Genomic DNA, 20845 nt, shown 5'->3' on the forward strand with positions numbered 1-20845 from the left:
ATCCTATAAATTTCGGATACTTTGTTTTTATTCTATATTTTGAAAGCTCTGACTTATAAAATAATAATAATAATAATAATAATAATAATAATAATAATAATAATAATAATAATTTATTTATATCCCGCCCTTCCCAGCCAAAGCCGGGCTCAGAGTGGCTAACAACAGTAAAAATAGCAAAGTTTACATAAAACCACAATCTATTAATTGAAATATATTCTAAAATCAATTCAGAATCAAATTAATGGCAACCATTGGGCTAGAGTTCTGTGAGGATTACAGAAGGAGAGATGGGGTCAGACTGCGCCTTGGCCAAAGGCCTCATGGAACAGCTCCGTCTTGCAGGCCCTGCGGAAAGATGTCAAGTCCCACAGGACCCTAGTCTCTTGTGACAGAGCGTTCCACCAGATTGGGGCCACAGCTGAAAAAGCCCTGGCTCTGGTTGAGGCCAGTCTAACCTCCCTGTGGCCCGGGACCTCCAAGATGTTTTTGTTTGAAGAGCATAAGGTCCTCCGTGGGACATACCAGGAGAGGCGGTCCCATAGGTACGAGGGTCCTAGGCTGTATAGAGCTTTAAAGGTTAAAACCAGCACCTTAAATCTGACCCTGTACTCCACCGGGAGCCAGTGCAGCTGGTATAGCACTGGGTGAAAGTGATCCTGTGGCAAGGACCCCGTAAGGAGTCTCGCTGCGGCATTCTGCACCCGCTGGAGTTTCTGGGTCAGTCTCATGGGCAGTCCCACGTAGAGCGAGTTAAAACAATCCAGTCCGAGGGTGACCATTGTGTGGATCACAGTGGCTAGGTCAGGGCGAGAGAGGTAAGGAGCCAACTGCTTAGCTTGGTGGAGATGGAAAAATGCCGCCTTTGTTATAGCTGAAATCTGAGCCTCCATAGAAATTACTTGGAATGCTGGATGATTCAAGAGAGATAAAAGAAAGCCCTTCCATAGCTCAACTATAGAACTTGCTCCCATAGGACCAACCTAAATGGCTTTAAAAGATGAATTCCCGGAGGGGAGGTCTATTGATGGCTCTGTTCTGCCTCCACAGTTAGAGGCTTCTGAATACCAGTTGCTCTGAACCTCACAGGAGGGAAGAGTTGCCCTTGCGCTTGAATCTTGCTTGTGGTTTTGCAACAGGCCACTGTGAAAACAAGATGCTGGATTCAATGGGCCGTTCTTAAAAACAACAACAACAGCCCTTTTCGCTGCAATATTTTCCACCCCACCCCCTTGCAGACGTTTGTGCTTCTGGGAAATAGTGTTTTCCCCAGCAGAGGAAACAGCTTCAAACCTCTGGGAGGTTTAGATCAGAAAATGGTTCTTCTCCGGAAGGCTTCTTTTCTTTAAAGGAAAAGACCCGATTATGGATCTCTGGTGTCTCGCCTTGATTGGGGCTTTGTGAGACAGATCAACGAAGCTCCCGCTTCGCAAAAGCTGGGTGGCTCATCCTGTCGCCGTTTGTTCTTCCTGCAGCCTTTTCAGCCAAAAGGCTGATCATGACAAAGGCAATGAACTTTGAATGCCGAGGATCAGGGGAAGGAGACAATACATTAATTCCACCTTACTTGATAAGACAAAAAAATGAGCTTACAAAAGAAACACAGAGTGCAAATGAGTCAAAGCAGGCAAAGGGTATCTGTGTCTCACTTTCCCTCTCCTGCCTCCATTATCACAGTTGTGTGTGTGGTTGATCAATAACTCAACAAGCATTTGGACTGTTTGGAAACTTCACTTGCAGCTCAGATGCATAGTTGTCAACCGTCCCTTATTTGGCGGGAAAGTCCCTTATCCCAGCGCCGTGTCCCGCTGCTGTCCCTTATTGATGATGTCCCTTAAATTTCCCGGGTTTCAAAGGAAGCAGCTCCTCTCCCTCCCTCCCTGCCGGCCAGGGAGGGAGAGGAGCTGCATTGCTCGGCTGCGATGCTCACCCAATAAGGAGTTTTACTTGCTGCATCCCCTTTGCCGGGTTGCTGCGCTGTGGGAACCACCGCTTGAGGCTTCATTTGGCTGCTGGGCTGGCTGGGCTTTTTGCCTTTGGCTTGGGAACTGGTTGACTAAAATCCCTTATTTTGGCTGCTGATCCCTTATTTTCAAGGCTGCTGGTCCCTTATTTTCAAATCTGTAAGTTGACAGCTATGCTCAGATGCCATTTCTGGACATCGGAAGCTGCCCCATATAGAGTCTGATCCGTGGTCCTTCCAAGCCAACCTCCCCCAACTGCATGCCCTCCAAAACATTGGGACTATGACTCTTTTCAGATCCAGCATTCTAAAGTTGAGCCGGCTGGGGCTGACGGGAGTTGTAGTTCAAATCAACATCATCATAATTTTATCATTTATACCCTGCCCATCTGGCTGGGTTTCCCCAGGCACTCTGGGCAGCTCCCAGCATGGAAAAATGTTTTTTTAAGAAAAGAGTCAACAATATCCCCAAGAACATCAGTGAGGTTACAGGGAACCAGGCAGAGGGCCTTCTCGGTAGTGGCGCCCGCCCTGTGGAACACCCTCCCTTCAGATGTGAAGGAAATAAGCAGCTATCTTCTCTTTAAAAGACATCTGAAGGCAATCCCTGTTTAGGGAAGTTTTTAATATTTGATGCTGTATTGTTTTTAACCCTTGATTGGGAGCCGCCCAGAGTGGCTGGGGAAACTCAGCCAGATGGCGGGGTCTAAATAATAAATTATTATTATTATTATTATTATTATTATTATTATTATTATTATTGCCTGAAGCATCAGGCCAATGGCCCATCTAGTTCAATATCCGGTTCTCATGGTGCGCAACCAGAGCGGAGTCCATAGCTGTCAACTTACAGATTTGAAAATAAGGGACCAGCAGCCTCAAAAATAAGGGATCAGCAGCCAAAATAAGGGATTTTCCAGGCACAGGTATGTTCAACTTCTGAGCGCCTCCGAGCCAAAGGTAGAAAGCCCAGCCAGCAGCCAAACGAAGCCTCAAGCGGTGGTTCCCACAGCACAGCAACCCGGCAAAGGGGATGCAGCAAGGGAAACCATCGTCACCTCTTCCCTGGGAAGCGCTGAGCAAAGGCGAGTCCCCAGGCAACGCGGCCTATTTGATCAGCACAGGGCATGCAAGCTCCACCCCCCAGTCCTTCTTAGACTCCTGATTGGGTGAGCAGCGCAGCCAAGAAACACAGTTGGAGCCTCCCTCCTCCCTGGCTAGCAGGGAGGGAGGGGAGGAGCTGCTTCCTTTGAAACCCGGGAAATTTAAGGGACATCATCAATAAGGGACAGCAGCGGGACACGGTGCTGGGATAAGGGAGTTTCCCGCCAAATAAGGGACGGTTGACAGCTATGGCGGAGTCTGTAACCTGAAGCGTCTGTAACCCGAAGTACCACTGTACACACTTTCCATGTATACACAGAACCCTTCTTGGAACAGAACCCCAGTGTAAGATGCGTTTGCAGTGCGTTGAATTCACATCTTCTCTATTTACCCACAACCTGATCCACAAGCCTCCAGCAGAGGGAGCTCATTAGCTAATAATGATACTTAACCTTTACGGAGTTTGAGAGAGTCTTATGCATTACCTGGTGACAACAGCCCTGCAGAGCAGGTCAGGTCCCGTATTGGAAGTACTGAACCTGAGCAAGAGCGCACGTGACCTGGGCAGTTGAGTCTGCCTAGTTTCTGGCTTACCTCTCAGCAGCTGCAGAGTCGCACTCAAATCAGTTTCATTTCCACTTTGCAGCTTATTGCACGGCTGCTGTGTTTCTGCTGAAACAAATATTTGAACGGCCTAATTTAGCCCTTGGCACTTTGGGGAGGAGCCTTAGCCTGATAGGGCTGTTGCTGTTGTTGCCTTGGCTTCAGCAGCAGCTCCTGCTAAGGGATTTGGGGCATCAAAGCTGAGGAATGAATGGCCTGAATGCAGGGCCAGATTTAAGTCTGATGAGGCCCTAAGCTACTGAAGGTAATGGGGCCCTTTATATGTCCAGCTGTCCTTTGTCAACAACAAATTGTCACTGTTTTTTGTGTTGAATATATGCTATCAAAAAGTTTTTTATTTGAGTTTCTTCTGAAATGAGACTGCATCTTAATGTTGTATTTTAATCTTGTTTTTAAGTTGTATTTTAATCAATTGCTTTTAGACCTGGTGTTAGCTGGGTAGAAATAAAATTTATTATTATTATTATTATTATTATTATTATTATTATTATTATTTATGTAATTTATGCACCTAATAGGTATCTAAAGCCATTTTATTTGTTTTTTATCTTATATTTTGGAAATGTACATTCAGGTTTTTTCCGCTTTAATTTTTAGGGGGCCCCAAGAAAATGGGGCCCTAGACTATAGCTTGTTTAGCTTCTACGTAAATCTGGCACTGCCTGGGTGGAGATCCAGGCAACACAACAGAAATATAAAAAACTGCATGGCATGGCGAAAGTGGATAGAGAAAGGTCTCCACCCCACCCCACCCCATTTCCCATAGGAGGCTGTCATGGCCACCAGCCAAGATGGCTTTAAAAGGTTGTTGGCATCCGTCTGTCTCAAGAGACAATGGAGTGCACCTCGGGGGTGAAGTTAAACTGCTTTGTTAGATGCTACAAACAAGTGATGGGGCCCTCTAGACAATTGGATGGGTTTCTTCCCTCCACAAGCACCCATAGCTGCTAGGAAGAAGAACAATAGCCAGGGAGAGTGTGGGTGAGCTGCGCTGGAAGAAGGCTGGCCGCTAGAGACACAGAGACCTGCTAGTTCTGTGCTGAATCCAAAGCTGCAACTAATGGAGAAGAAATACCTGGGGTGTGAATGCCGTGAGCGCCTCAGTCTTATGCGCAGGTTGTGTGTTGTCAATATCAGAACCAGTGAAGGCGGTGAAAGTCCTGTGTGAGTGCCTGGAGGCGGTTGGAGGATGGATGGCGGCTAACAGATTGAGGTTGAATCCTGACAAGACAGAAGTACTGTTTTGAGGGAACAGGGGGCAGGCTAGTGTGAAGGACTCCCTGGTCCTGAAGAGGGTAACTGTGCCCCTGAAGGACCAGGTGCGCAGCCTGGGAGTCATTTTGGACTCACAGCTGTCCATGGAGGCGCAGGTTAATTCTGTGTCCAGGGCGGCTGTCTACCAGCTCCACCTGGTATGAAGGCTGAGATCCTATCTGCCCGCAGACTGTCTCGCCAGAGTGGTGCATGCTCTAGTTATCTCCCGCTTGGACTACTGCAATGCGCTCTACGTGGGGCTACCTTTGAAGGTGACCCGGAAACTGCAATTAATCCAGAAGACGGCAGCTAGACTGGTGACTGGGAGTGGCTGCCGGGACCACATAACACCGGTCCTGAGAGATCTGCATAGGCTCCCAGTATGTTTCCGAGCACAATTCAAAGTGTTGGTGCTGACCTTTAAAGCCCTAAACGGCCTCAGTCCAGTATATCTGAAGGAGCATCTCCACCCCCATCGTTCAGCCCGGACACTGAGATCCAGCACCGAGGGCCTTCTGGCGGTTCCCTCATTGCTAGAAGTGAGGTTACAGAGAACCAGACAGAGGGCCTTCTCGGTAGTGGTGCCTGCCCTGTGGAACGCCCTCTCTTCAGATATGAAAGAAATAAGCAGCTATCTTATCTTTAAAAGACATCTGAAGGCAGCCCTCTTTAGGGAAGTTTTTAATATTTAATGCTGTATTGTTTTTAACGCTCGGTTGGGATCTGCCCAGAGTGGCTGGGAAACTCAGCCAGATGGGCGGGGTATAAATAAATTATTATTATTATTATTATTATTATTATTATTATTATTATTATTATTATTTATTAGTCTGTCTCAAGAGACAATGGAGTGTGCCTCCAGGGGTGAAACCAAACTGCTGCGTTATTTGCAAAAGTATTGTAAATTGTATGAATGTTAGAATGATGCAGGATATAAAGAAAATATGGCATTAGTAACCTAGCGGAAAGGAGTATGAAAATAACTGAACTATATGAACAAAGATGAAATTTGAACAATATTATGTCAAGCTAAAATATCTAAATACTTGATAACAAAGGACAAAATTGGAGACATAATAATTGAAATGTACAATTTATAACAAATTTTGAGAGGAGGTGATGTATTGCTGAACATGATTTGGTAATCAGGAACACAGAAAAGGGAGACGTGAGGGAGTCATGAAAGAGGGTTATGGAAATAATATTTAAGAAATTAAATTATTTTCTTTCTTATGTCTTTTTATGTCTTTTTTACTTGCTTTTTTGTATGTTTTGTATGTTTTCTTTTGTCTTTTTTTGGTTTATGGTGTTTTTCTTTTTTTTTTTTGGATTGAGAATGGGAAGTTTGTTGTATTGCTTAAATTGTTTAAAACCCTTAATAAATATTTTATTAAAAAAAAGAAACCAAACTGCTGCGTTAGCTGCACTGAAGTGACCTCCCTGGGGCACAAGCCATCCTGGTCTGCTGCTCTTGTCTTCACTGATGTGGCCCAAAGGAAAGCAGTGCAAGACGTTTGGCACCAACAGGAGTTGCTGGAAGGAGGTGTACAAGGCACTATCCAGTTGTCTTAGGGGCTCCACTCCAGATTTGTATAGGGTTTACTCCTTGGCCATTTCTTCTCCTGAAGATATCCTGCAAAGCAGTGGAGGTTTAGGACCAGAGCTTTCCTTTGCCTAACTGGCTTCCTTCCCAGAGGGATGAACTTCATCTGCCCCTCAATTCCCTCCTACAGCACATGCAGAAACCACCTTTCTATGCCTAATAAGAGTCAGTGTGGTGTAGTGGTTAAGAGCGGTGGACTCGTAATCTGGTGAACCGGGTTCGCTTCCGTGCTCCTCCACATTCAGCTGCTGGGTGACCTTGGGCCAGTCACACTTCTCTGAAGTCTCTCAGCCCCACTCACCTCACAGAGTGTTTGTTGTGGGGGAGTTACAGATAGGTAGCCGTGTTGGTCTGCCATAGTCAAAATAAAAAAATTCCTTCCAGTAGCACCTTAAAGACCAACTAAGTTAGTTCTTGGTATGAGCTTTCGTGTGCATGCAGACTTCTTCAGATACTTGTTGTGGGGGAGGAAGGGAAAGCAGAATGTTAGCCGCTTTGAGACTCCTTAGGGTAGTGATAAAGCGGGATATCAAATCCAAACTCCTCCTCCTCCTCCTCCTCCTCTTCTTCTTCTTCATGATAATTATTAAACCACCTTTCTGACCATTCGACCCACTCTTGGTCTCATCCGCTCAATCTGCTGGAGCCTGTCTGCACATGCAGGGGGAAATCCCAAACTCACTGCGGGTTTGAGGCCCACTGGTTTAGTGGGCCAGTGAGAGCTGTTTCCTGGGGTGTGGCCACTGTCCCCCACGCTGACAGCTTTTAGGAGTCACGGGTGAGAGCTGGGGGGCAAAAGTGTGCAAACTCCCCCAGAAGGAACATTCCTCCTCCTCTAACACCCCCAAAGATATAACAATCAAATTATCAATAAGAAGAATGAACAACAACAATTTTAAACATTCAAAAGTTAAAATAACTGTAGAGTAAAAACAGGTTAAAACTCCCATCAACTTTCTGAACATCTGATTAGGTTTAGAATCATGCAGTTGGAGAGTCATCTCGTCCAACCCCTTGCAATGCAAGAATCTTTTGCCCAGTGTGGCATTCCTGGCACGGGACACAAATGTCCTGTCCTGATTTTTCTTGGTGGCTGCCAAGGAAGGCCCCCGGCAGGTCTCTCTCATTCCTGAACAGCCGCATTTAATAAGAAAATCTGATGTCCTGGTTGGCAGCTTCTTTTGGTTGCTTGCCTGCATTTGTGAAGATGAACGCCCACGCAGGAAAAAGGAAGTCCATTTGAACAAATAGCTGCGGTGGCTTCCTTTCTCAAAGCTACGGGCTGCCGCGAGCCCCGCCATCTGCCAGCAATATCTTCTTGGACTCACTCCTCTGCTCTTTGCTCTGTCGGTGCAATGGTGGATTTTCCTCCCTGACGGGCCTGAGCCACTTCTGGGCCAGAAACGCCCCCTGGCTTTGCTCTGGGGTGTGTGTGTGTGTGTGTGTGTGTTCTCCCTGCTCCAGCTCACTGCCTCTTGCTTCTCCCCCAGTCCGCTCTCAGAGCATGATGGCCGTCGACCACCCGAAGGGCTCGGGGAGCTGGTCCCATCCTCCCAACCTTCTGGAGAGGCCCCTGAAGGCCGGCTGGCTGAAGAAGCAGCGCTCCATCGTCAAGAACTGGCAGCAGAGGTACTTTGTCCTGAAAGGGCAGCACCTGTATTACTACAAGGATGAAGAGGACCTCAAGCCCCAGGTACTGTTCAGGAAGAGGGTCCAGAGGGATCGCCCTGGTGGTCTGGGCTCTCCATGGGCCAGGAGGAAAGAGCTCCATCTCAGGCAGAACTGGCCCAGGATGTTCTGCCATTTGAGGCCCAACAGCCACCTGAGGTGACTGAAAATGGCCAGGGGAACCCCCGGTGCTCTGAAGGTGGAGGAAAAAGGAAGCTGGAGAGGAGCAGGTGGTGGGGCAGTGGGTGATAAGCACAGGAGGTGGCGAAGGGAGCGCCCTTGAGGCCCCCAGATCTGCTGCCCCTACCTACTGTCCCAAGCCTGCCGCCTGAGGCAACTGCCTCACAGAGCCCCATGAGTGGGCCGGCCCTGGTGGCAGGAGAGGCTGTGGAAGCAAAGTCAGTGAAGTTCTTGTGAGGTGAGCTTGGGGGGGGGGGAAAGGGCTGATTATATTGTCACACCTCAGAAGAGAGAGGCAAGATGGAGCAGCTCCCAAATTCTTCCCTGGCTCAGATTGAAATCCGAGCTGGAGAAGTGATTCTGGCTTGACTCCTGCAAGTTCTCTTCTGTCCCACCTGCCCCACTTGCAAGCTAGTGGAGCTGCTTTTCTCTGCTAGCTTGTATGGGGAGGAACCTTGCAGGGGCAAAATCCAAAGGGTGGCGGGGGGCTCTTTTTTTGCCCCTGTAGTGCAGATGTGGGAAGGGCAGGGGAGATGGGCAAACCATGGTTTGATGTAGCCTTCTTTTGAAACCAACCACTGTTTCCTAAAAACCATGATTCGTGCTCTGGACAATATGACAAACTAAGATTCAGGGAAAGTGGGCAAGAGGGTGGGGGGAGCTGGTGGTCCTTCTCCTGGCTGTGGGGAGGGGCTGGGGCAGGGCTTGTGGAGGCTCCTCCTTGCTTACCCAGATCTCACTATCCTACAGCTCTAATAAAGTGTAAACCAGATTCTGAACTTTAAACTTCTTTGGTAATGTTATCCGATATAAAGCCTTGTTGGTTTCCTCTGCATCTAGTGTCGTCCCACTGCTGACGTGGGTAGTCAACCACAACCCATATCTATCCTGTTGTTGCTTGTGGAAAACTGCATTTTGATACATTTCCCCCCAAAACCAGCTTCAATCTGAATTGAGATGAACAATGACACAGCTGCATTTTTAGCTGGCAATGTGTACACAGCCTTGGTGGCATTTTCATGTTTTAAGCGCTGAACAAGTTGCCGGCGTCATAAGCTAAATATATACCCAGCTTCCTTCCCCATTTCACAGAGCAGCTGGTATTACACTGGTGGACTATATATTCTCCTTTTTTCATGATGTAGATTAAGATTCATGAAACCAGATTTTGTGACGCCGTCACCAGAAAGTTTGCTAGAAAACGTTTGTAGAATGTTTGCAAAATGATAAGCTGCCCCCTTAAGTGGATTCTACCACTGGGGAGCTCACTCCCACAAGCTTTAGTGGTGGGCAAATGTTTAATAGCATGAGTAAAATTCACCAAGACAAGTCTTTTCAAAGGGCTCCTGAATAGAACCTCCATCTTCAAGAGAAGTCTATCTCTGATGCTGGGCACAGAGAGAGCGGTCACTGTCGCCTTTATGCCTCTGCCACTGCTTCTCGGGGGCAGTGGGCTAACCATAAAATGGGGGCCTAGAACAGGGGTTGGCAAGGTTTACCTCGCGTGGAGATTGCTCTGTGGGTAGGTCATGTCTGCGTCTGAGCAGATGCGATTTCCAGTGTCTGCATCTGTGCAGACGTGACTTTCAATGCCACGGAAGCAAGTCCCCACTCTGCGCTGCGCCAGTTTAGCGCAGCACACGGGGACTCGCTGAGCAGGCAGCTCGATTCGTGGGCAACTTGTGGGCCGTTTAAACGACCCCCTTGGGCCGCTTGTGGCCCATGGGCTGCAGGTTGCCAATCCCTGGCCTAGAAAGATGCACTTTGCTCTGACTCACCAAGACAGTTCTTTTTTTCTTACTTTTCTGCACACTGCTGGGGGTGGGGAAAGGCCTTCCCTCCCACCCCAAACCAAATTACCTCTAAAGACCCTCACTCATTGGCAGTGATCTTGTCAGCCCCTGCTCAAGAAACTCTTCACTGGGGTGCCGACTGACTTTTAATAAACAATGTGCCCCAAACAAATCAAGACCTGCTAAAATAGAGGAACATGGGCCCGGATCCTGTGCTTCGAGCAGCAGGTCAAAATCCACAGAGATCAGTAGGTAGTCACCTAGAATCACAGAATTGTAGAGCTGGAAGGGTTCCCAAGAGTAATCTGGCCCAACCCCTTGCCCTGCAGGAAGAAGCTTTCATGGTGTAGTGGAGATGAACTGCCATCAAAGGCGCAGGAGCAGGGGCTGGTTAAACAGTTGGCAGTGTTGCAGGAATTTATGTATAGGTTGGGGGGGGGTTGCCCCTCCAGCAGATATCATGCGCATGCAGCCCTCTACCAAAATCAGCACAACCGCTTTTTGTGACTTTTGTGATTCATCCCCACAAAAAACTTTATCACAGTTTCTTCCTATCTATTCAAAGGGCCTCTGCTGCACAATACCAAATGTAAGAATTCACTGATAAATGTATCTATGCACTGGCTCACTGGGGAAACTTCGAAATTCATATAGACATGTGAGCTCAGCTACTCAGCAGCCCCTCTGCCTGAGTGATAATTCCTGGCATCCTGATACCTGAGTGCCAGACAGGTAGCCATTCCAGAAATAACAAACCCAGATGAAGACAAAAGGGTGGGATTAACTTGGCTGGAAAACAGGGAAATAGAAATACAGTGGTACCTCTAGATACGAACAGGATCAATTCCGGAGCCCTGTTCGCATCTAGAGGTAAACGTAAGTAGCGATGGCACGTCTGTGCACGCGTGCTTCGCTTTTCGCCACTTATGCGCATGCGCGTGACGTCATTTTGAGCGTCTGCGCATGCGCAAGGGGCGAAACCCGGAAGTAACGCTCTCCATTACTTCCGGGTTGCTGAGGAGCGCAACTTGAACACACTCAACTTGAAGCATATTTAACCTGAGGTATGACTGTATGTCTTTTGTTATACTTGATGGGTGTTTGGTGGAGGGCAAGGGGAAGCATGGGGCAGGGTCCAGGATGCTCAGATTACTGCCACCAGACCTCCCCTTTCATGATGTAACCGTAATGTATGAGTGATGTAGTTTGGGGGGGTGTAACATGGGGATTAGCAGCTAATAAAAGTTTGGGGGCTCTTTTGTTCGGGGCTTCCATCTTGTTCCACCTTGTGGCAGTTGGGAGTCCTGTCACATAAAGACCAAGCCTACTGGCTGCTGTTTTGCTCTGGTATTCCTGGCTGGTGTCCTTGTTTTTTGTCCAAGGGAGCCCTCAGATTTCTCCCTTAACAGCAGTCTCATCTGCTTGAAGCTGCTCGGCTTCTCTGCCCCCACCAATATAGTTCCTCTCTTCTGATTTCACTTCCCATTTGCACAGGTCCGTCCTGGGTCTCGCTCCACCCACACGTCTGCTTCAACCTCCTCCTGCCTTTGACTTCTGCCACAGTGCTTCCTGTGGCAGGAAAAGACCCTGCAAGCCCTCACACTTAATCTGTCACACCCACGAGTTATCTGGCGATGATGTGCAATCTTCACTATAAAAATACTTTGCACCTTTAAAAAAAATATTTAAGTGCAATACAGTTGAGTAACCATGAAAACACCCAAGGCAGCCCTTGCTACCAGTTCGGCTCAAATCATCTGCCTTTTCCTTGTGACTGACTCATGACGTTGTCATCTGAGCTCTTCCTTCGACATGAAGAAAAGGCTGTGCCCTTCATTGGGGCAGGGTTGAAATTCCACTCTGCCTGCCCCCGGCCACCCAGTTTCTCAAAAATATTTTCCCCTTGCAAAAAACAGGGGCTGATTTTCTGTTCCTTTCTGGATGAGGGAATGGGGAGTAATAGAATCATCGAATCATAAATTTGGAAGGGACCCTAAGGGCCATCTAGTCCAACCCTCTGCAGTGCTGGAATCACAGCTGAAGAATCAGTGACAGGCCTGGCCATCCAAGCTCTGTCTTAGAAACTTTCAGCAAAGAAGAGTCCAGCACCTTCCAAGGGAGTCCATTCAACTGTCAATCATAAAATATTGCTTTTTTTGTTTGTTTTCAAAGATCTTATTGAAACTTAACATATATACATAATAACCAAAATTCCCAATGATTCCCTCACATAAAATATAATATCTAAATTACAACAGTTGAATACACTTAATTATAAAACTCATCTCCCACCCTCTACTTCCCTCCACAGCAATTCAACTTCTGTATATTTCTTTCTACCATTTTTTCCTTGCATCTTATAATAAATTATTTTTGTTAAATTCTGATTTTTCTTTCTTTATTTGTTTTGTTATTGCTCACATTTTTTATTCTAAGCCTATTAACACGCCATTTTTAGAACAATATTTTGACTTATAATCTTCACAATACTTCCACTCCATTCTTAACTTTTGATTTGATTGATATCTTATAATTGAAGTTAATTTTGCCAATTCTATATACTCACTTAATTTACAAATCATAAAATATTGCTTTATGTTTCACACTTGCTGCTGTTTCTGGTTTCAGGGATCGATACGCCTTCATGGAAGTTCCATCAGGGAGGTGGCAGCCACAGGCTCTGATGAAGTGGGGAGATTTATCTTTGAAATCATCCAAGGTGAGCAGCCCTCAATGGCATGACAATTTCAGATTCAGGTAGGTAGCCATGTTGGTCTGATGCAGTAAGGTAAAGGGACCCCTGACCATTAGGTCCGGTCATGGCCGACTCTGGGGTTGCGGCACTCATCTCGCTTTATTGGCCGAGGGAGCCGGTGTACAGCTTCCGGGTCATGTGGCCGCGTCGCCATGAACGGAGAGCGCCGATTCCTTCCTGTAAATCTGGGACTGAAAAACCTGTGAGTAAGACTGAACGTCAATTTGAAAAGTCTTAAATTTAAAATTCGGCTGAAGACAGGGAAGGTGAAAATTAAGGAAGTCTGCCTTCCCCCAACTGCATGACAGCTGAAGCAACGGGACTTTAAAGCTGCATCCATATGAAGTACCTTTGGATTACTTAAATCTGACATTGGATTTAGATTTCCCCTCTAGCAAGCAGGGCAGAGGGGAGGAAGAAGGGACATTAGGAATCTGCATGATCTATCTAAAAGGAAAAAGCCTTCTGCTGTCTTAATACCTGGAAACGGACTGCCAAATAAGACATTAGGGTACTGTATTGTCTTTAACCGCTTGGGAAAGTTACATGGTTGAAGTTTTGCTTGTTACAAAGTTTTAAGACTTTGCGGTTACAGTATACTGGAGGGTGATGAAAGAGTATCTACTGGAAAAAGTGTCGCAGCATATATTTTCAAGCCTCCTGATATATTTGCTTTCAATTTCTTTGTTTCATTACTTGGACATTTTGCTTTGCTCCCCCTAGAGGGTGGAAAGTAACGGCTGCAACGGTTTAAGACAGTGGGATTTTCCATCAGGGAATTGTTTTTGTGGGAATGTCCTTGGGACATGAGTGGCCCAGTAGAAGAGATAACAACAAGAGCCAAAGCTAAACAGCAACAACAGCAACAACAGCAACAAAAGAAAAGAGGCTCAATTTCAGGTTTGACTCCCACAGGAACAGCAGGACAAGAAAAGGTGACAGCTGCCTCCATGGAGTCAGTGACACAGGCGTTACTCAAGATAAATCAGTCTTTGGAGACTTTGACAAAGCAGAGTACAGAAAATACACAGAAATTAACAGAACTGACAGCGAGATTGGATTTGAACACAAAAAGTGTGACAAGTAATACAGAATCTATAAACAGGCTGATTGAAGAAAACTCTGCAACACGTAAAATTGCAGAGGACGCTAGAAGCATCGCCGGAGAGACACAGGAGAAGCTGGAACCGATTGCTAAAAAGGTCTATGAACATGATGCAACTTTATCTTTGATGGAATTACAGAGAAAGGAAAGAAATCTGAAATTAAGATTAATTCCCGAGAGTGAAGGGGACAGCCTTGCGGAGTACCTAACACAAAAGTTTGCTGACTTTTGGGAAGATTTGGAAGAGGAAGAATTTAAGATAACAACAGCATTCAGATTGGGCAGGAGACTGAATAAAAAGACTCCGAGGGATTGCTTAATTACCCTCAGATCCAAGGAAGAAAGAGACAAAATATTAAAACTACACCACCAAAAGGCCTTGGAAATTGGAAATTCACCTATACAAATCTTCAAAGACATCCCTAAATATATCTTGGAGGTAAGAACCTTCTATAAGGATCTGGTCTACCTGCTGAAGAAGAACAACATCCTCTTTAGGTGGGAGTTCCCACAAGGACTGTCCTTTAACTATAAGGGAAAGAAGGTGAAAATAAAGACAATTCAAGATAAAGAGAAGTTCCTGGAGAGAAACCAAGAGGACCTACAGAAGGGAATGGTGGATCCAATTGCAGAACAAAGGAGAGCACTAGATATCCTGAACCTACCGTTTGGACTTAACCCACCACCATCAGAGGAAGAGCAACAGCTTGGAGCGGTTGGAGGAGTAACGGAAAAATAACAAGATGGCCCTGCAATTCCTTAGTTGGAATTGTAATGGGCTGAACATGCCTTTGAAGAGACGCCAAGTGTTTCATATTTTGAAAAGAGAACAACTGGATTTGATTTGCCTACAAGAAACCCATGTAACCAGGGTACACAGGAAACTACTTATAAATAAAAGATTAGGACAAGAATTTATTTCATCAGACAAAGTCAAGGAAAGAGGAGTTGTGATTTATGTAAAAGAGAAATGGACCCCAAAAATGATGTTTAAAGATGAACAAGGAAGATACCTGGCAGTTGAAATACAAGCACAAGGAGAAAATTTTTTAATAGTGGGAGTCTATGCACCGAATGAAGGCAAGGCGGAATTCTTTAAGAAGCTTCATGAAACTCTGATGGACTATCTGGATTACAATGTAATAATCATGGGAGATATGAACGGTGTGGTTTCTACAAATATGGACAAAGCACAAAGACTGACAATCTCCAAGGAAGGGAGACTTCTGAAGACCTTCTTTGAAATGACTGAAAATATGGACTTAATAGACATATGGAGAATGAGGAACCCTCTTGAGAGAGAGGGAACTTTTTTCTCCCAAGCAATGATGACCTGGACCAGAATTGATCAAATTTGGATTACTAGTGGGATGGCTCCAAAGATCAAAAAGGTAGAAATCTGCCCAAAAACTTGCTCCGACCACAACGCCGTGAAGATGGAAATGAAACTTACAACAACTGGTCAATTTAGATGGAGGATGAATGAAACCCTGTTTCGAGATAAGGAGATCCACATGAAGGCCCAAAAAACCTTAAAGGATTATTTTGAAATAAATCTAAAGACTGATGTGGAAAAAAGAGTGATCTGGGACGCAAGCAAAGCTGTGATGCGAGGATTTCTGATTCAACAAAATTCAATAAAAAAGAGAAAACAGAACGAGAAGAAGGAAAAGATTTTGGAAAAGATAAAAGAAGGAGAGAAAAAATTAAGATCAAAACCAAAGTCCCAGGAGATTTTGAGAGAGATCAAGTTATATCAAACACAATATATGGAACTGATGAACCAAGAGATTGAGTGGAAGATAAAGCAAATGAAACAAAAGACATTTGAATCGGCAGATAAATGTGGTAAACTTCTGGCCTGGCAATTGAAGAAAAGGCAGAAACTAAATACAGTTATAAACCTAGAAGTGGATGGAAGGAATATATCAAAACCTAACGAGATTAGAAACTGCTTTTTGAGCTTTTTGAGCTATCAAGGGCCACAAAATGAAGAGGACATAGATGAATTTCTCAATAAATATGGATTACAAAAAATCTCTCATCAAAGCAAGGTGGATTTAAACCAGAAAATAACAGAACAAGAGATAGAGGGTGCCATTCAGGATATGCAACTGGGCAAATCTCCAGGACCAGACGGACTGACTTCCAGATACTACAAAGCCTTGAAGGAGTGGTTGGTTCAACCGTTAAAGGAAGTCTGCAATGAGATTCTAGAGGGGGAAAAGGCACCAGAGTCGTGGAAAGAAGCTTATATTACACTCATACCAAAGACAGAGACTGAAAAGACTCAACTTAAGAACTACCGCCCAATATCATTACTTAATGTGGATTATTACAAAATCTTTGCAGACATTTTGGCAAAAAGATTTAAAAGAGTGCTGATGGAGAAGATTCATAAGGACCAAGTAGGCTTTCTCCCAAAAAGGCACTTATCAGACAATGTAAGGAATATAATAGATATTTTGGAACTGCTAGAGGTGAACATAAACACCAAAGCAGTGCTGATTTTTGTGGATGCGGAGAAAGCCTTTGACAATATTTCTTGGAGTTTTATGAAAAAGAATCTCCATGGGATGGGGGTAGGTCAAGGATTTGAGAATGGTATGGGTGCGATATACTCTGAACAAAAAGCTAAGTTGATTGTAAACAATGTGATAACTGAGGAGCTTAAGATAGAAAAAGGAACACGACAGGGGTGCCCAATTTCCCCATTGCTTTTCATTTCTGTTCTGGAGGTGTTGCTGAATATGATTAGAAATGACCAGCAGGTTAAAGGTGTGCAGGTCGGAGCTAAACATTACAAGTTAAGGGCATTTGCAGATGACCTGGTATTGACTTTGCAAGAGCCAGACACTAGTACAAAAAGGGTGCTGGAGATAATTCAACAATTTGGCCAGGTAGCTGGATTCAAACTGAATAAACAAAAAATTAAAGTCTTAGGAAAAAATTTAACAGATATGGAGAGGGACAAATTTCAAGAAGAGACAGGTTTGACAGTGGTTAAGAAGGTGAAATACCTAGGGGTTTACTTGACATCTAAAAATTTGAACTTGTATAAAGATAACTATGAAAAATGTTGGTCAGAAATTAAAAAAAGATCTAGAAATATGGTCAAATTTGAAATTGTCAATGTTAGGCCGAATTGCAGTTATTAAGATGAATGTATTGCCTAGAATGTTATTTTTGTTTCAAACTTTGCAGATTCTTGATAAGATGGACTGTTTCAAGAGGTGGCAGAAAGACATTGCGAAATTTGTCTGGCAGGGCAAAAAGCCCAGAATAAAATTTAAAGTACTTACAGATGCAAAAGAAAGAGGGGGATTTGCCCTGCCGGACTTAAAACTGTATTACGAAGCAGCAGCGTTTTGCTGGCTGAAAGAGTGGATGCTCCTCGAGAACACAGATATCTTAGATTTAGAAGGTTTCAATAATACATTTGGTTGGCATGCATATCTATGGTATGACAAAATCAAAGTGCATAGGGCCTTTAAAAACCATATTGTCAGAAAAGCGTTGTTTAATGTTTGGATAAGATACAAAGATCTGTTGGAAAATAAAAACCCTAGATGGTGTCACCCTTGGAGGCCAAGGCATTGAAAAAGCTCAATATGGAGGCCGAATGGCCCAAGTATTGGGAAATTTTGGAACAAGATGGAGATAAATTGAAGTTACAGAGTCATGAGAAATTGAAACCTAAAGTAAGAGATTGGCTCCATTATTATCAAATAATGGAGGTTTATAAACAAGACAGGAAAATTGGTTTCCAGGTGGAGAAATCAAAATTGGAAACTGAATTGTTAGAATCCAATACTAAGAATCTGTCAAGAATGTATAATTTGCTGCTGAAATGGAATACACAAGATGAAACAGTTAAATCGGCTATGATTAAGTGGGCCCAGGACATTGGTCATAACATTATGTTTGCTGACTGGGAATGGTTGTGGAACACCAGTATAAAATTTACGGCATGTAATGCCTTAAAGGAAAATATTATGAAAATGATCTACAGGTGATACATGATCCCAGTCAAGCTAGCAAAAATTTATCACCTGCCTGACAATAAGTGTTGGAAGTGCAAAGAAACTGAAGGTACTTTCTATCACCTTTGGTGGACGTGCCCGAAGATTAAGGCTTTCTGGGAAATGATATATAATGAAATGAAAAAGGTACTTAAATGTACTTTTCCCAAGAAACCAGAGGCCTTTCTCTTGGGCATTGTCGGCCAATTGGTGTCAAAGAAAGATAGAAACTTCTTTTTGTACGCTACTACAGCAGCAAGAATACTCATCACAAAGTATTGGAAGACACAAGACCTACCCACTCTGGAAGAATGGCAGATGAAAGTGATCGACTATATGACACTGGCTGAGATGACCGGCAGAATCCGCGACCAGGGGAAGGAGACGGCAGAAGAAGAATGGAATAAATTTAAAATCTATCTTAAGGACTATTATAGACTTGAGGAAAGTTAGAATGTCGAGGTTTTGAGAAAGAAAGGGTTACAGCGATATAAGATTAGACTGAAGGAAAGATTAAGAAGACATATGTTTGACAGATTTAATTGGAAGTTGCTGGAAAACTTTGGACATTGGGATGCAGAAAGGGGAGGTACGGGGGAGTCTGAGAAATGAGGTTTATGAAAAAAAATTATGAAAATATACGTGTTTGTATGTCTTTTTATATGTTCGTATTGTTTAAAATTTTTGTAAAACCAATAAAAAATTATTATTATTTTTTTAAAAAAAGGTCCGGGGTCCCTTTACCTTTACCTTTACCTTTAGCGCACACTGGGGAGGAGTTTTTTGGAACAAAGCAGGGAGTGGCCAGAACTGCTGTTTCCTCATTTTTTAAAAAAGCTAGCTCTGAATAAATGTTGATTTTAAGTGCCTTTTTTGGATTCAGCCCTGGAGAAGCACTGCTCCTCTCAGTCGCTGCCATATTTTACAGGCAAAAGTCTGTTGGGGAAAGACATTAGTAGGGAGAGAAATTGATCTGCAGCAGTTTCTCCACTTTCCAGGATGAGTAACTTGCTTTTTTCCACCCCCATGCAGGCATCTCGGGAGACCAGAATCGAGCGGGACAAGACTCCTACGTGCTGATGGCCAGTTCCCAGTCTGACATGGAGGACTGGGTGAAATCTCTCCGCCGCACGGTGGGGTCTCCCTTAGGAGGTAAAGGGGGACGCAAAGCTCTTTTGTATCAACATGCTGTTAGCCCAACCACAATTTAATACACTGTATTTTTCGCCCTATAGGACGCACTTTCCCCCTCCAAAAATGAAGGGGAAATGTGTGTGCGTCCAATGGGGTGAATGCAGGCTTTCGCTGAAGCCTGGAGAGCGAGAGGGGTCGGTGCGCACCAACCCCTCTCACTCTCCAGGCTTCAGGAAGCTCTCTGCAAGCCTTGCAAGCCCGGTGGGAGTTGCCGCTGGGCTCGCAAGGCTTGCTGGCAGCAACCTGCAGCCCAAAGCACAGGGCGCCCTCCGGAGGGTGCCCCGTGCTTCACGCAGGTGTCCACAAGCCTTGCGAGCCCAGCGGGAGTTGCCGCCGGGCTCGCAAGGCTTGCGGATAGCAGCCTGTTCTGGGGGCTGGGGTCAGGGGAAGCTCAGGCTTCCCCCGCCCCAGCCGCGCGGCTGGGGGGGAAAAATATTTTTATTATTATTCATTTCCCCCCCAAAAAACAAGGTGCGTCCTATGGGCCGGTGCGCCCTATAGGGCGAAAGATACGGTACTTTCAATCCATTTCGGTATGGCAAGAGACATCCCCACCTTTTAGCCTTTCATCTTCATCACTGCGGGAAGTCGCAGGATAAAATTTCCTGTGATGGAGGTTTCTGAAACTCTGAGGATGTGAGAAAGCTGTGGGGTTGCAGCATTGTGAGAGCTGTGTTGTGCCTCAGCAATGCACGAGTTGTTGTTCTGCTATTCATTAACCTGCCCTTCACCCTAAGATCCCTGAGTGGGTGGCATCATTAAAACATAATATTCAAAACAATTAAAAACAATTTTCAATCTTAAAAATCAGATGAGTCCTAAAAGCATACACACATGCTGAAGAGCCAGGTGTGAGCAAGGTGCTTTTGGCGCTAAGGATGTGGTTGGCGCTGTGGTCTAAACCACTGAGCCTCTTGGGCTTGCCAATCGGAAGGTCGGCGGTTTGAATCCCCGTGATGGGGTGAGCTCCCGTTGCTCAGTCCCTGCTCCTGCCAACCTAGCAGTTCGAAAGCACACCAGTGCAAGTAGATTAATAGGTACTGCTGCGGTGGGAAGGTAAATGGTGTTTCCGTGTGCTCTGGCTTCCATCATGGTGTCCTGTTGCGTCAGAAGCTGTTTAGTCCTGCTGGCCGCATGACCTGGAAAGCTGTCTGTGGACAAACGCCGGCTCCCTCGGCCTGAAAGCGAGATGAGCACCGCAACCCCAAAGTCGCCTTTGACTGGACTTAACCATCCAGGGGTCCTTTACCTTTTACCTTTGGGTGCTGAAAAATGGGTGTGGAAGATCCGTATTTAGCCCCTGATTGCCAGTTGAAATATTCCTAGGGTGGGCGAATGAGTCGTGTAGGGGTTAGTGGGAACTGGGAGACCTGCGTTCAAATCCCCACTTGGCAATGACGCTCGCTGGGTGACCCTGGGGGCCAGTCACTGCCTCTCAGCCTAACATACCTCATAGGGTTGTTGGGATTACATGAAGACAGGAACAACCTTGGAGGAAAAAAGTGGGACAGAAACTCAGCAAATAAATAAAACAAATATGCATATTATTTATACGCCGTATTTCCAACTGCCTCTGTGGT

The 20845-nt window shown here is 45.2% G+C and overlaps 1 protein-coding gene across 2 annotated transcripts in view; it reads left to right on the plus strand.

Moving 5' to 3' along the window:
- Positions 1–20845, plus strand: part of ARHGAP25 (Rho GTPase activating protein 25) — a 35861-nt gene that overhangs the window by 3996 nt on the left and 11020 nt on the right. The window contains exons 1-4 of one of the 2 annotated variants that reach the window (XM_082230057.1): positions 7604–7974; positions 8039–8241; positions 12818–12908; positions 19104–19223. In XM_082230057.1, the coding sequence (XP_082086183.1) occupies positions 8053–8241; positions 12818–12908; positions 19104–19223 (400 nt within the window). In that variant the 5' untranslated portion in view covers positions 7604–7974; positions 8039–8052. Of the gene's footprint in view, positions 1–7603; positions 7975–8038; positions 8242–12817; positions 12909–19103; positions 19224–20845 lie in introns of those variants that run through there. The other variant, XM_082230056.1, reaches the window with a different exon arrangement.

This window comes from Podarcis vaucheri (assembly GCF_965113315.1).
Source record: "Podarcis vaucheri genome assembly, chromosome: 7".
Lineage (NCBI taxonomy): Eukaryota > Metazoa > Chordata > Lepidosauria > Squamata > Lacertidae > Podarcis > Podarcis vaucheri.